The sequence below is a fragment of the Podarcis gaigeae genome, assembly GCF_964106915.1.
Source record: "Podarcis gaigeae genome assembly, chromosome: 10".
NCBI classification, from domain to species: Eukaryota; Metazoa; Chordata; class Lepidosauria; order Squamata; family Lacertidae; genus Podarcis; species Podarcis gaigeae.
Window position 1 is genome coordinate 22,982,543 of NC_139686.1, and position 13,835 is coordinate 22,996,377.

At 44.9% G+C, this 13,835-nt stretch overlaps 1 protein-coding gene across 5 annotated transcripts in view; it reads right to left on the reverse strand.

The window, feature by feature from the left end:
• Positions 1–1,225: 1,225 nt before the first annotated feature.
• Positions 1,226–13,835, reverse strand: part of KIAA1549 — a 116,619-nt gene continuing 104,009 nt past the window's right edge. For 4 of the 5 annotated variants that reach the window (XM_083699791.1, XM_083699792.1, XM_083699794.1 and 1 more), the window contains 4 exons: positions 13,210–13,262; positions 10,360–10,505; positions 8,819–8,973; positions 1,226–4,580 (listed from right to left, as the gene is read on the reverse strand). In XM_083699791.1, coding sequence (XP_083555917.1) covers positions 4,326–4,580; positions 8,819–8,973; positions 10,360–10,505; positions 13,210–13,262 — 609 coding nt within the window. In that variant the 3' untranslated portion in view covers positions 1,226–4,325. The remainder of the gene's footprint in view (positions 4,581–8,818; positions 8,974–10,359; positions 10,506–13,209; positions 13,263–13,835) is intronic. The other variant, XM_083699795.1, reaches the window with a different exon arrangement.

A 13,835-nucleotide genomic window follows, 5' to 3' on the forward strand; every position in this document is an offset into this window, starting at 1 on the left:
TGTTATATACTTAGTGTGCATGAGTATCTAGCCTGAGCTGACTTTGTGATATATATTAAAATACACTATAGGATAATGACACCTCTTTGCTAGCCACTTCCATGCTAACTGATGGGATTCACCTTAGCATATTGTCACAAACTGACTTTGGCCACATCTGTATATTTGTCTGTGGCTGTGCCTATGGCTCTTCCCTCCATCCATTGCATACCAGCTTCAGCACAGAGAGCCTGGTTTGCATCATCAGCATTTCCCTTTACCTAAGAACCAAGGAACTTAGGGCTAAGATTAGTTAACAAACCAAGATAATAAGCTTAATACCAGCAAGGATCTTCATGCCAAGACTGGAACATGACCAGCAGAGAGGAGAGTCAAGGAAGGAGAGATGGCTATCCATGCTTTCATTACCATGGGTTATGAAGTTGCGCCTGTGTTGCCATTGACTTAAAATTACTTTTTGCATGCTTTTGATAATATTGGATATTAATACGATTACAGCCTTGGCTTCTTGTGCCTGTTCTTCATTCTATACATCTATTTTCAACCTATGATGAATCAGCCCCTCTTAGGCAACAGGATCAGGGCTGTCTTACCTATAGGCGCTAGGGATGCGAGGCACCAGAGGGCGCCGGGCTGAGAGTCCAGGGCCTGAGAGTCGAGTCCTGGGAGGAGCCTGCCTGTTGGTTGGAGTCCCACGCGTTCGGAGGCAACCGAGCCAGCGAGACACTGAGGTGGTTGGCAGGCTCCGCCCTCCTGCGCGCCTAGGACTGAGCAACCTTGTGGGGGCGGCGGCCAGGCGGATCTTTGCACCCCGGCGCCACATATGCTTAAGACAGCCCTGAATAGCATTTTCATCAAAGAGCTCAGCAACCTCAATTTCCCCAGTCTACAGATTGGTATTTGTCACGTGGATCTCATAGCTTGTGTAGAGGGCCCCAATGGTATCCATGGGAAAAGAACCAAATCTACCAGCAAAAGATATGTGAATCAGCTCCTTCTGTTTGATTGAACCAAGATGCACTGGCACTCTTGCTCCAAACACATTAGTGGAGGGTGTGTGTGTCAAAGTATACAATGTGGAGTGCGTTTTCAAAAATCAACAAAGCAAGGTTAAACACACTGGTGAATCAAGCAAGGGGGTAGACCATCAGTTCATTCATTAATACCTTAAGACAGTAAATGCAATGAAGCCACACCTCCACACAAATAACTGCTTTCGACTGTCTTTGTGCCACTGCTTTAGCTTTAATTTAGTCTAAGTTAAAAAACAAAAACGGGAAAAAATACACTCCAACAAATAAAATAATTTAGTTAGAATTTCCACTCGTTATTATTACGCAGGTTACAATTAAGCAATGGCTGTAGGACAGTAAATTACACCTCACAACTAGCAATAAAATTAAAATTCTGTAAAAACTAGTGCCTGGATGGCATGTACCGTCGTTATCAGTAGGAACACGTACAAATGCAGAGGTTGCATCTAATGGTGAAATCTAAGCTTTTGTTATTCTAAAATGGTCCTTTTTTTCATCACAAGGTTAACACTTTATTTGTAGGCTTTATCAAGAACCCAAATGCAGAGGGTGGTTTATGACAAACTAGTGCTGGTGTTGTGATATCATCCTGGTTGGCCTCTCCTGCTCGTCTCATTTCAAACTACAGACTTGCCGCTTTTAAGTCTCATAAGAAAAGCGGCACTTCTGCATTCGTGACCTTTTGGCAAATTAACACAAAAGCTTAATCTACCACCCCCTCCTCCCCAGCTTAAACACAAAGGGAGTTTTCACAAGTGATGTTAAGACTGCCTTTCAAGGCCAATTTGCATGTTACTATCAGTCGGGGCTGGTGCCCATTTTGGTGGGTAGGGTGGAAGGCTGGGAGACCACCAGTAGGTGGAGCCAGAGCCAACGACAGGCGGAGCAAAACTAATTCCGGTTTTGTCCCCATCCTCTTCCCTGCTGAGTTCCGCAAGAGCAACACTGACTCTATAGAGGATGAAGATAACAGGCAGTGCTACCTTCTGGGCTGGTTTGCAAGTAAGAAGGCAAGCAGGGGCTGACTGAGAGCAGACTGAGGTTGGTGGGGCAGTGCCCCATTTGCCCTAACAGATCAGCCTCAACTAACATTGCATTTCAAATGAATACCTAACATGTCTAAAGAATACACTTTAAAAATACAGTGTGTGGGAAATGACTTTTTTAAGGGAAGAAATGAATGAAGTGAATGAAGCATGTCTGGTACCATGTATACCTTACATTTCACTAACCTGAGAACCAAGATCAGCTTTAGCTCCCCATCAATTGTATACCTGGTTGCACACGTCGGCTGGCTCTCGTGTAAACTGCAGAAAAGCCCTCTGCCTCTTTCCTGCCACGTGAATGCTGTCCACTGGCTTACCGTGTCCTAGAGGATGCTCATTTTAAAATTGAGGCACCAATGAGGAAGTGGATTGACATTCCCATCCAGTGTTTCATAGCTAGTTGGGTCAGCCGTGGACAAATATAATCTTGAACAGACTTGTCTCCACCCTTTCTGAAGCTGAAGCAATTAACTAGGCTCACCCCTTGGGGGTATGTGCAGCATCTGAAAGATGGTGCATTTGCTTCTCTCTTTTTAAATGGTAATGATCAGTACTATTTTTCTAGAAAAAGAGGAGCTGGAATACACTATGAACACCTCCCTTGTCCTCTTAGAATGGCAATGGTGCCCACCTGAGAGGTGCCGGAACTGAGCTCCAATGAGTTCTGGATGCAAGTATGCCCTGGTAATAATGATGAGAATTAGGAGTGGAGAAATGCTTCAATATGAAAGGCTCTTGGTTTTCTGCAGCAGAGGATGGGGCCAAAGGGAAGGTGACCTACTTGAAATAGCATGGAGGCACATTAAATGTACACATTCCATGTTCTCCCCTTGTTGGCATACACCTTTCGGGTTAGAAGCAGAAGAAGAGGAGGAGGAGGAGGAGTTGGAGTTTGGATTTGATATCCCACTTTAACACTTCCCTAAGGAGTCTCAAAGCGGCTAACAATCTCCTTTCCCTTCCTCCCCCTCAACAAACACTCTGTGAGGTGAGTGGGGCTGAGAGACTTCAGAGAAGTGTGACTGGCCCAAGGTCACCCTGCAGCTGCATGTGGAGGAGCGGGGAAGCAAACCCGGTTCACCAGATTACGAGTCCACTGCTCTTGACCAATACACCACACCGGCTCCCACTGTAAGGTGGGGAGGAGGCAGAAAAATGGAATGGCAATGGGCTAGCTAGGGGCTCTCTGATGTTCTTTCATCACAAAACTGGAGCCAGTTGTGTTTATTTAAAGCATTTGTACATCACCTTTCCCCCACTGCCTGAGGTGTAATTTCAGTGTCATTAATGCAGGTGTTGAGATGTCCTCACCATGTAGAATCGTGTATTCATGTCACTTGTGAAACTGCCTTAAAACATTTCCATCCCCTCCTATTTCCACCTATCAATTATGAATACCAAGTAAGTCTTTACTTTCTTTTTTAAAAAAAGGAGAATGTTTTTTCTCTCTCAGCCTGAATGAATACAAATGATTATATCCTTGGTTTTTTTTGTTAGTTAGTTAGTTAGGGTTTTGTTTTTGTTTTATAAAAGGCCATCATTTCAACTTTGCGAACATCAGGATGAAGAGACATTTTGAAGCTTCAGCACCAGAAGAACAACAAGGGAGAGTGCAGAGAACGGCTCCATTTGGAAGCACAGAGCAATATTTAACAACAACTATTATTGTTCCTGTTTGTTAACAGGTGGCTCCAAGTCTTTTATTTGTGGAGTCTTAACAATGGTTTCTTTAAAGTAATTGCTTGCACAGGATCAACACGGCTTCTTGTGTATTCAAAGTGACACTTATCAGCAGCGCACACGGCCCACCTTCTTGGGGGTGTTTGAAACCATCAGACTCTTGCAGTCTCTCATGAGAAAACAGCTATAACTCCATCTTGCAAACTTTCCTTCCTCAAACATGGAGTCTCGTGCATTGCTCTGTTAGGGGATGGCTTTGCCATCTCTTGCAGCGCTTGGCTTCTAGACCAGAACTGTCATCGAAACAGTTCCAACCAAAGATCCCAATCAAAGACACACAAGCCCAATGCTTGTTACATCTTCCCAGGTTTCTCTCACCCTCAAGATCGAATTTCTCTCTTGTGCTGCCGCCAATTCTGCAGAGTTCTTTCTCACTGTGCCCCAATTCTCTTGTATTGTACACACTCATTCCTCTGACAGAAGAACAGGGCTCCTGCTGATTTCCTGTGAGTCTAGCTTCCACGGGAAGCAGATACACTTGGCAGATTTGCAGCGACATGGCAAATCAGCTGTGGAAGTTCTGCACAACGGTCTGTTTCTGAGAGAGGCGGAGGAGCTCCTCTCGGATTGCTTTGATGAGAGAGGCCGAAGAGTGACCCGGCTGCAGGTCCTCAGTGGAGCTGGTGTTGTAGCAGAGCCCCGGGGCCTGGTGGTTGCTGTGTGGAAGCTGCACAGGAGGAGCTGAGGGCTGTCGGGCCGAAGTCCTCGGCATCTGGAATACTGGTGAGGAGGAATATTCTTGATGTCCAGGCGTATGTGTCTGGGGGAAAGGCACAAAGGGTTACTGCGTTTTCTGTTTGGGAAGCGTAGGTGAAAAGATGAGGAGGCAGTAGACCAAACAAACAAAAACCAAGGCAGAGAAGAAAGCAAGTGAGTTTCTCTTGGATCTGAAACGCAAAACTGGAAAAGTTTGAACGCATGCAATTATTTGGGAGGAATGTTGGCGCTCCTGGAGTCTCAGGGCTGCTCTACAAGCAACTGTTAAAACACAGCTTCCAGAGAGGAGCTGTAATAGCCTGTTGCAGTAAAAAGAAAGGAAAAAAACCAGAGTCTTGTGGCACTTTTAAGACTAAAACATGTTAGGAAGGATGGTGTAAGTTTTCATGGACTAGAGTCTGCTTCATCAGATGCATATACAAAGTCAGCAGGTATGTATAATGACAGCAAGCTAACTGAGAGAACAAAATTAGAATGAACTGTTGTAGTTCTATGAAAAACACAATTATCATCATCACCACTCCCATTATTACCTGCTCTTTAACAGGAGGTCCTGATGTCAAAGCCCAGGGGGGGTGTATGTATAGATAGACAGATAGAGACAAACACTTTTTGAAAAAAGGCCTTCTTCAGTGGTCACTAATGTATGGGTGTGTGCATAAGTGTGCCAGCCTGGCATATGCACAAATAATAAACGCAAAAATATTTCCAACAACCAATCTAAAGTATTTAAAATAAATCAGATGTAATAACACCCAGCTGGACTGACTATAATAATACATTTAAGGCCAAATACTTGCCTCGTAGATATCAAGACTGACTCTGAAGCAAAGCTCAGTCAGTACAACATGAGACTCTTAACCTCAAGGTTGTAGGTTCAAGCCCCACTGGGCTGGGCAAAAGATTCAGGCAATGCCAGGGACTGGACTATTGACCCTCATGGTCCTTTTCCATTTCTACAATTCTATACCCTCCAGGATGAAACATGTATCTGCTGTGGCCCAACTGACGAGACAGCAAGGAGTGTTGTGTTTCCCACAGTCAGTACTGATTCATGATGTACATGCGTGGATGCAGAGGGGAGGCATTAAGAAGTGATCGCTGTACTTACGTTACATGTATGTAGGCTTATTTTGCATACTGTCTACATTTTTTGTGCTTTGCTTCTCTCTGACCTCATTGCTCACTCCCCCCACCCCGCTACAACTGTGTGTTTGTGTGATTTTATACACACACCCCAAATTAGGATTAAAACATTCATAAATCTGATGAAGTGGATTCTAGTCCACAATTGCTTATCCCATAATAATGCTAACCTCCAAGGTGTGCCAAAAGGCCCTGGGGTTTGGTGCGGGGCTTGTTTTCAGTGACCTGGAGATTAATGGCCGTGCAGTGGGTCGGAAAGCACCATCTATTTGTATCAGGAATTTAATACCTAGACTGTTTTCACATCTGCTTTGAGACCACAAAAAGGCGACCACGTCAAGGTGCATGCCTGTTATGTATTTTTGCAGCAGGGCTGACAGCGTCAATTTATAACACGCCATCTGGCTTGTCTAAAAAGAGCCACAGACTCGAACTTGGGAAGAGGGGAATTAATTTGCTCTGAAAAGCATGAAGGTGAGTAAGATGAAGGGAAGTCATAACAAAAGGACGGTCGTTGGGTTGTAATAAGTAGCCTTACCAAAATACATTTAAATGGGCGATGCATGCACTGATCATCAAAATTAAACAATGTTTGCACACCAACCGCGTCCGCTTCAGGTCAGAATACTCCCCTGTGCTCTTGAAAGGAGAGCACACACAAACCCAAACTGTAAGAAGTTGCAAAAACTTGCCCAGTACAGGAAAAATAGGCCAAAGGAAGAAAGAACCAACAAAGGGCTGCAAAGCAACACTGAACCAACAATATTAGCAATGGCAGGGCATGCAAAAGCAGCAGAAATTCAGCTAATTGCTGTGGCAAACAAGTACAGAGGAGTTTAACCCAGTTAGAACCAGCAGGTGGTAGAGAGAGAGAGAGAGAGAGAGAGAGAGAGAGAGAGAGAGAGAGAGATACTCAATTATGTGTTTCTGAGGACAGTACAAATATATGGATGTTTGGACCTTGGTATCAGAGGCTGTGGGGCTCAAACCAGGCTGCCTATAGCGCTGACAAGCGAAGTTTCGCAGATGTCACACAGGAAACCAGAATCCTCCTGGGCCACAAAGTCAGGTGATGTCACAAAGCCAATCCAGTGCCGCCACCTGATCTAAAGCTTTCAGATAAATTGATTTCCCTGAACTGGAGGGAAGCCACCAGGTTATCTTCTTGCACCGCACCAGTCTTGGGCCTGCCCATCGCCTACCTCCTGCCCTCATCCGCCCAGAGCACTTGCCCACCTTTCGGCACCAGCTGGGCAGCTATGGTTTTACATGGTGATAAGGAAACTATACAGGGCACAGGAGAATGCGTGTTCCCCAAGGCCTGCTGCACGTTTCCTTGTAGAATAGCTCCGGTGCACCTAAAGCCACCATCGTGTCTGCTGAAATAACAGGTCTCTCACAAGCGTCTTCTCCCAAAATAGGAGTCGTGTCACCTGCAGGGTTAATACAAAACATACTAAAGGGAGAGACGGTGGGACAGATGGCCAAATTTGTCTGGGGTGTTCCAAATCTCTTCCCTTCCCCCTTCGTTGCTTTGAGGCAACCGTGTAATGTTGCACGAAATGGCAAGATTGTAGGGTTACAGAGCAGAGGAACCTGTCTTATACCAAGTCAGATCATCTGGTCTATTTAGCTCAATACTGCCTGCACTGACTGACAGCAGTTGCCCTGGCGATACCAGGGATTGAACCTGGGACCTTCTGCATGCAAAGCAGGTGCTCTGCCACTGAGCTATGGCCCTTCCACAAAGGCCTCAGTTTCACTATGGTTATTGTGGTACACCACTTACTAGAAGTTTGCCTCCATGACCCAATAATAGGGACCAATTGCCCATCCCTAGCTAACGTCATGTCTGATCAGCAGCAGTGTTGAGAGTTCCAACTTTTCCTTTGGGAAGCCAGGAATGCATTGTGATTTATTCTTTTTCTGAGTCTCTTTAAAAGTTATTTCTCCATTTTGGGGCTCAGATAGGGTGGGTGGAATGGGGACACCATTATTGCTTGCAATAATGCACTTCAGGCGGTACTGCGTCTTCCTTCAATGAAGGAAGGAGCTGAAGAGACAAGACAAGAGAGAGTTGGGAGAACTCACTAGTGAGCTACGGCTGATTACAAAAAGGAAACAAGCAATGTTTTGGGGTCTTCTCCAAAAGGTGAAGGTAGCATGACAAAGACAGCATTGACCGTGTTGTGCAGATTAATCCCACTATTACTCAAGTAGGTTCAAGTGGGCTTTGATCATACTTAAAAACTTTAAACAAAAAACAAACCACCCCATGTGACCCACCTTTTTTAGGTTTCTTAATTTCAATGGGTCTGCTCTTGAGAAAAACTTAAGGCCACCCCATGTTCTAGAAGTAGTGTCTTGCCCAACTGGTTTCTAAAACTACAACATCCCTGTGCAAACACATGGCATTTTGTTTTGCTGTGCTCAAGGCAACTTCAACTCTCTAGCCGATGTTAGGAACTGACAAGGCTCCATTAACATCAGTGAGACGATCTGTGTCTTTGTTGCTGTTGCTGTTGTTGTTAGTGCTCTCTACCTACAGTGGTCTCATGAGACGATTTCAGGGGAGCAGAGCCCACCGAGAGCATGGATCAGGGGTGGGGGACCTGCGGCCATCCAGATGGTACGTAAGAACGTAAGAAGAGCCTGCTGGGTCAGGCCTTTCTCACAGTGGCCAAGCCAATGCCTAAGGGAGGCCAGCAAGCTGGACACGGGTTCCACAGCGCTCTCTTCCCACCTGCGATTCCCAGCATTCAAATCTTGCTCGAACGCAACTGGTTTGTTAAACATCCCTGGTGTTGGACTGCAACTCCCATCATCCCTCACCACTGGCCATGCTGACTGGGGCTGATGGGAGCTGGAGTCCGGGCAACATCTGGAGGGCCACAGGCTCTCCATCCTCTGGGCGCAGAGGAGATAAGCCACGGGTGATAATGAAGAAGAGAGAGAAGCAGAGTTTGGGGGCTGGAATGCGAAAGTGACAAAAGCAGCGGGCTGAGGTCAGAGGAGCAGGTAGAGATGTCTTGAGAGGAATTTCCCCAAGCAGCACAGGATGGAAAAAGGGGGGGAAGAAACAGCTGAACAGAACACTGCTTCGGAAACTATTCAAACATGAAGCACAGTACTCACTGCTTCTCTCCTAGCATATTCATCCTCTCCACGATACGGGGGCCACCCGGGTTCCCCCAGCTGGCCATGCCCTGCTCTGCCTGAGGGGATCTCCACTTGTTGACCTCCGATCCTGCTAGCAATTCCCACCTGAGTGAGGTGCTGTATCTGAGAACCTTAAAAGCAAATATTTGTTTGTTTTCTGTTTTGTCTTTCCATGCAGCAACAGAAGGGTGAAGGGCAAATGAAAACTGGCAGCAGCAGGGGATCAAAACAAGTATATGGGGGGGCGGGGAGTGGCGTGTGAGGAAAAGGAAAGTCTGACTTCATTTAATCAAACTAAAGCTTTTTTTCGTTCTTTTAAAAAAAGCTCCCAAAGGAAGGACAACAAAAGGACCCATTTGCATGCATGTCCTTTTTTTTCCTTTTTTCTTTTGCAAATGGGAAGGTGTTTCTGTGTGGTAAAACATTAGGGTTCTGTTAGGCATGGTGGAGGTAGACAGGTAAGGAACAGACCAGGTAATACCTCTGGCCCACTGACCCTATAAATACTGCAAGTATTATTAATGTGTAATTGAAAAGAATGTGTGTGTGTTTTAAGGTTTGCATGCTAGTGATTTGCCCTTAGTGGAAGAGCAGAAATATTTGCTTACTGCAAGACACTTAGCTCTACAGACGTAACACCAGTTTGCCTATAACTCCTGGCTAGTTGTGAAGTTGAGACCAGTATCCTGGAGATGTCCTCAAGCCTGCTTCAAATACTGGAATCAGTTATGAAATGTGTACATTTCCTCTTTAAACGAAACAACCTCCCTTTAGAACACATAGAAACTGTTGTGTTTACAAGTTCCACATAACGTTCATTGCACATTTGCAAGGAGCCGATCTTTGAGTGTGGCAGCAATGGGTGCTTTGGAAGTCCCTGCCTATTGAATTTAGGCAGGTGCCCTCACTATATCATTTTAGATGCCCACTGAAAGCCACCCAGATGTGTAACTTAGTATTTAGAACATAAGATAAGCCTGTTGGATCAGGACATTAGCCCATCTAGCTGAGCATCCTGTTCTCACAGTGGCCAACCAGACACCTGTGGGAAGCCTGCAAGATGGGCATGAGCTCAAGAGCAGTTTGCCCACCTGCGATTCCCAGCAGCTAGTATTCAGAGGCATAATGTCTCTGGCAGTGGAAGTAGAACGCACATATATATGTGCACTGTAACTGTGCTCAGCTAAGAATGCATTATGTTAGGTACCGTACCATTCCTTTTATTAGGAGACCAATGAGCACCTTCTATAAGTAGCTTGATCCATCCTGTTCCTCCCTAGGTCCATGCACACAGGATGCACATGCTCAGAGTTGAAGGGGACTTCATTGGACTAGATGACTCTTGGGTCACTTCTAACACTACAATTCTCTTGGTTCTATTATTCTAGCAAGCTCCTTGTTTGCATTCTAGATGCAGCCACATCTGCTCACAATAAATGCTTGAGTTGTGGAATGGGGCCAGCTGCTTATGAGAGAGTCACTGCAAGTGCGCCATAGCTTAAGGAACATTCAAGTACCTGCAGTGCTTCCAACTGGTCGCGGCCGGGCCACGGATGGCATTTCCTCCGGGTAGATCCCCCTTGTGGAATACTGAACATCAGAAGGCTGCTGGTCTGGGTGCATTAATTCGACCGGGGGAAGGAAACCTGGGCCCAGGTTTTGCCTGTTGGTAGATCAAGAACAAAAGAACAATCCCAGAATGACTGACCTCCGGAGACAGCAGCATTCCATATTCCAACCATGCAATGTACCACTGCTTGCTTTACTGTGTGCAGCTCTCTGTCCACTAAGGACTCTTTAAAACACTGTGTGTGTGCAGCTTCTATAGCTCTGCCCCATGTAAACACAGAGCTATGGCTGCTTCACATGCATTACATCCTCTGCTTTAGCCTGAAAGATCTAGCCAGAAGTCCTTTAGGCTTAGAAAAGATTGGAAACAACACACAAAGCTGACAGATACTGTTCCTGGCAACCCTGAGATCACTGTTTTTCATAATTTTTTAATAAAAAATATAGAACTGCTTTTAGCTGTTGGTTTTTAAATGTTTTAAATGTTTTATGATTGCTGTGTCTAAGCTCCTTCTGGGGGAATGGTGGAATATAAATTTTAAAAAATAAAACAATGATATATAGAGCAAGCCTCCATTGTAGTGCCACTTCTCGACTGAAAACATCCCGTAGCCTTTTAAGGACAGAGGAAAGGGAAGAAGTGTGTTGTAGAGCTGCCACAGTTGTGGCCAAAGCCTGCACAGGCTGGGAGTGGTCTCTAATAATTATTCACAAACTTTAAATATGTGCTATGGTACGTATTTGTACATTTTGCCTAGCTGCTGAGGAAACCTGCAACCCAATGTATTATTGAATAAAACAATGGAGATTATGTGGGAGATAGGGCTTTCCATTCACTGCAAGATGGAGTAGGTTCTCAATTTTCAAATCAAACTCCAGATTTAAACATGCTTGCAAAACATAGTCCCTAATTCAAGTGTTTTTAACATTCCCAGTTATGGACACCGCTGCTGTATTAAATGCATAAACTATTAAATAAGATTTACAGCTATTGCCTGACAACTGGCTAATTCAACTTTTTAGAGTCCGTCAAAATCAAATTTTAAGATCTGAAAATGACAGCATTTGGTATTTGGGCAAATGTGATCAATTTTTTGCGCAAACTGGGTATTTTAGCTCTTATTCGTCTGTTGTGCTTCTGACAAAGAAAATTCCATTCATTCATTCCACTGATTTTTCTATTCCATTTTTCATTAATGATGATGGTGACTTCTTCCCTCCTAACATTATTGCTTGTTTTGAATTTGCCTCTTTGAAATTTGACTGAGCCAAGTTCTAGGAGAAACACAACAATTAAGAGCTATGCAATAAGCATGTATTTACCATTTTTCAAATTTCAGAACTTTGATTTCTGCTTGCACAATCAGAAAGTTTAAATGCAGAATATCGACACTCCCCCCACCCTGGTAGTCCGCTCCCAATTTTGCATTGCATTTCAGTTAAGTGCTGTCTAGGTGTTGGAGCTTCTCTGTCTTACCATACTGGAAAGGAGTTACATGAGCAATACATGCAGAACCCAGCTTGGTTCCAGCCCACTGATAATCTTAATTACATTACTGCAGAGAAAAAGACCAATTTGTTTTTCCAGTCACTGTTCCAAGAACTGGTTATTTGAACCACTTGACTGTGACATTGATTAACAGTTTGGTATCACGGCAACTTTTCTTCCTCCAACCCTAAAGTTCACCAACTCCATTAAATTCAATGGGGCTTCCACACCAAAAATGAATGGGGTTCAGATAACCAGACAGCATTCATAAGATAATGACTGAAAGGGCTTGCTCACTTTCTCTTTTCAGTAATGAAGAATAAATCGCCATCCAAATTGCCTAATCCAGAAATAGCTGCCTACTCTGAAAGAAGAAAATCTGAGGGCTGTTAAGTGTTTTATCGCAATTGTGGCTGGTGCAGTTTAGGACAAAAGGATGCTACGCTGCCTTGTTATGAGAACAGCAGAAAATTTGATTTTACTCCCGCATGCTGTCTCAGTGTCATGTGTGAAAAAGAAAGCAGCTTGTGAATGTTTGACACAAGCACAAAAGCAAACCATGCAGTATCTCACATGATGGTCAGGATGCAATTAGTCCAGGGGTCACCAAACTTATTGCGCCTTGGGCTGGTGTCTCCAGCGCCGATCGTGCGGCAGGCCAGAGGGTGGGGGAGTGCGTGCCCATACGCGTGCGCAAACGCTATTTCTGGTGCACTTGGGTTGGAGGAACACTGGAAATAGCTTGTGTGCATGTGCACGGGCCTCCTCCACCCGGGATGTGCACCAGAAATAATGTTTGCACATGTGCAAATAACATTTGTGCATGTGCACAAGCTATTTCCAGTGCTCCTCTGACCCAGAAGTGGGCAGTCGCACAGAGCAGTGCGGCGGCAGCAGGGGTCACCGCGGGCCAGATAAACGATTCCCTCAGGCCTTATCTGGCCCGCGGGCCTTAGTTTGGGGACCCCTGAATTAGTCATTACACAATGCACAAACCTAAGTTGCCACACGGGGCGCTCCCTTATTTCTGCCACAGATCACTGGCCACCATTGGGAAGGGCACAGCCTAACGACATCACATGAGATGCTGTGTAAAACCAGACATCAGCAGGAAAAGGGACTGAACCATGCAGCACCTGTGTCCCCCATCATAATGTCTAGTTAGTACCTCAAAATCTGGCACAAGATCAGGAAGAAAGAAGCATCTGTAGTAACCATCTCCCACAGTTGCTGACGATTTCTGGTCTACTTGGAATAAAAACATCAACTAGCAGAAACGCATGAATCAAACAAACTGTCAGGGAACTACCTCTGTAGCAGGCCTGGAGCTGTTGGAGGGGTCATTCCAAATTCCATGTATCTCTGGAAAAAGACCATGCATCAGAAAAAAAAAAACATTTTAAAGAGGGATTTAAAATTAAAACGATCCATGGCTCTAAGTTTCTGAACATTTCTGAACAAATGGAGATTAAAAACCACTTATTGATACATCACAATGGCTGCATTCAGACATACCACTAAAACATGGCTCAGTGATATCAGTGTGCCTAACCTCCTCCCAGGATCTGCCAAGAGATTGGTCAGAAGCATTTGCTTTCCCTTAACCCAGGCATAGGCAAACTCTGGCCCTCCAGGTGTTTGGGACTACAATTCCCATCATTCCTAGCTAACAGGACCAGTGGTCAGGGATGATGGGAATTGTAGTCCCAAACATCTGGAGGGCCGGAGTTTGTCTATGCCTGCTTTAACCCCTACTTCTTCTGTCATCCAAACAGGGGAATGCAGTTTAACATTAACTAGGGTTAGTTTTAAATCATGGCAACTTCAAACCTTAGGTAATGAAGCTGGCTTGTTGAAACCAACCAGTTACTACTAGCTAAAACCCCTGTTTGAATGGCATGGGAACTCACAATTAAGTAAAACGGACAGGGAGAA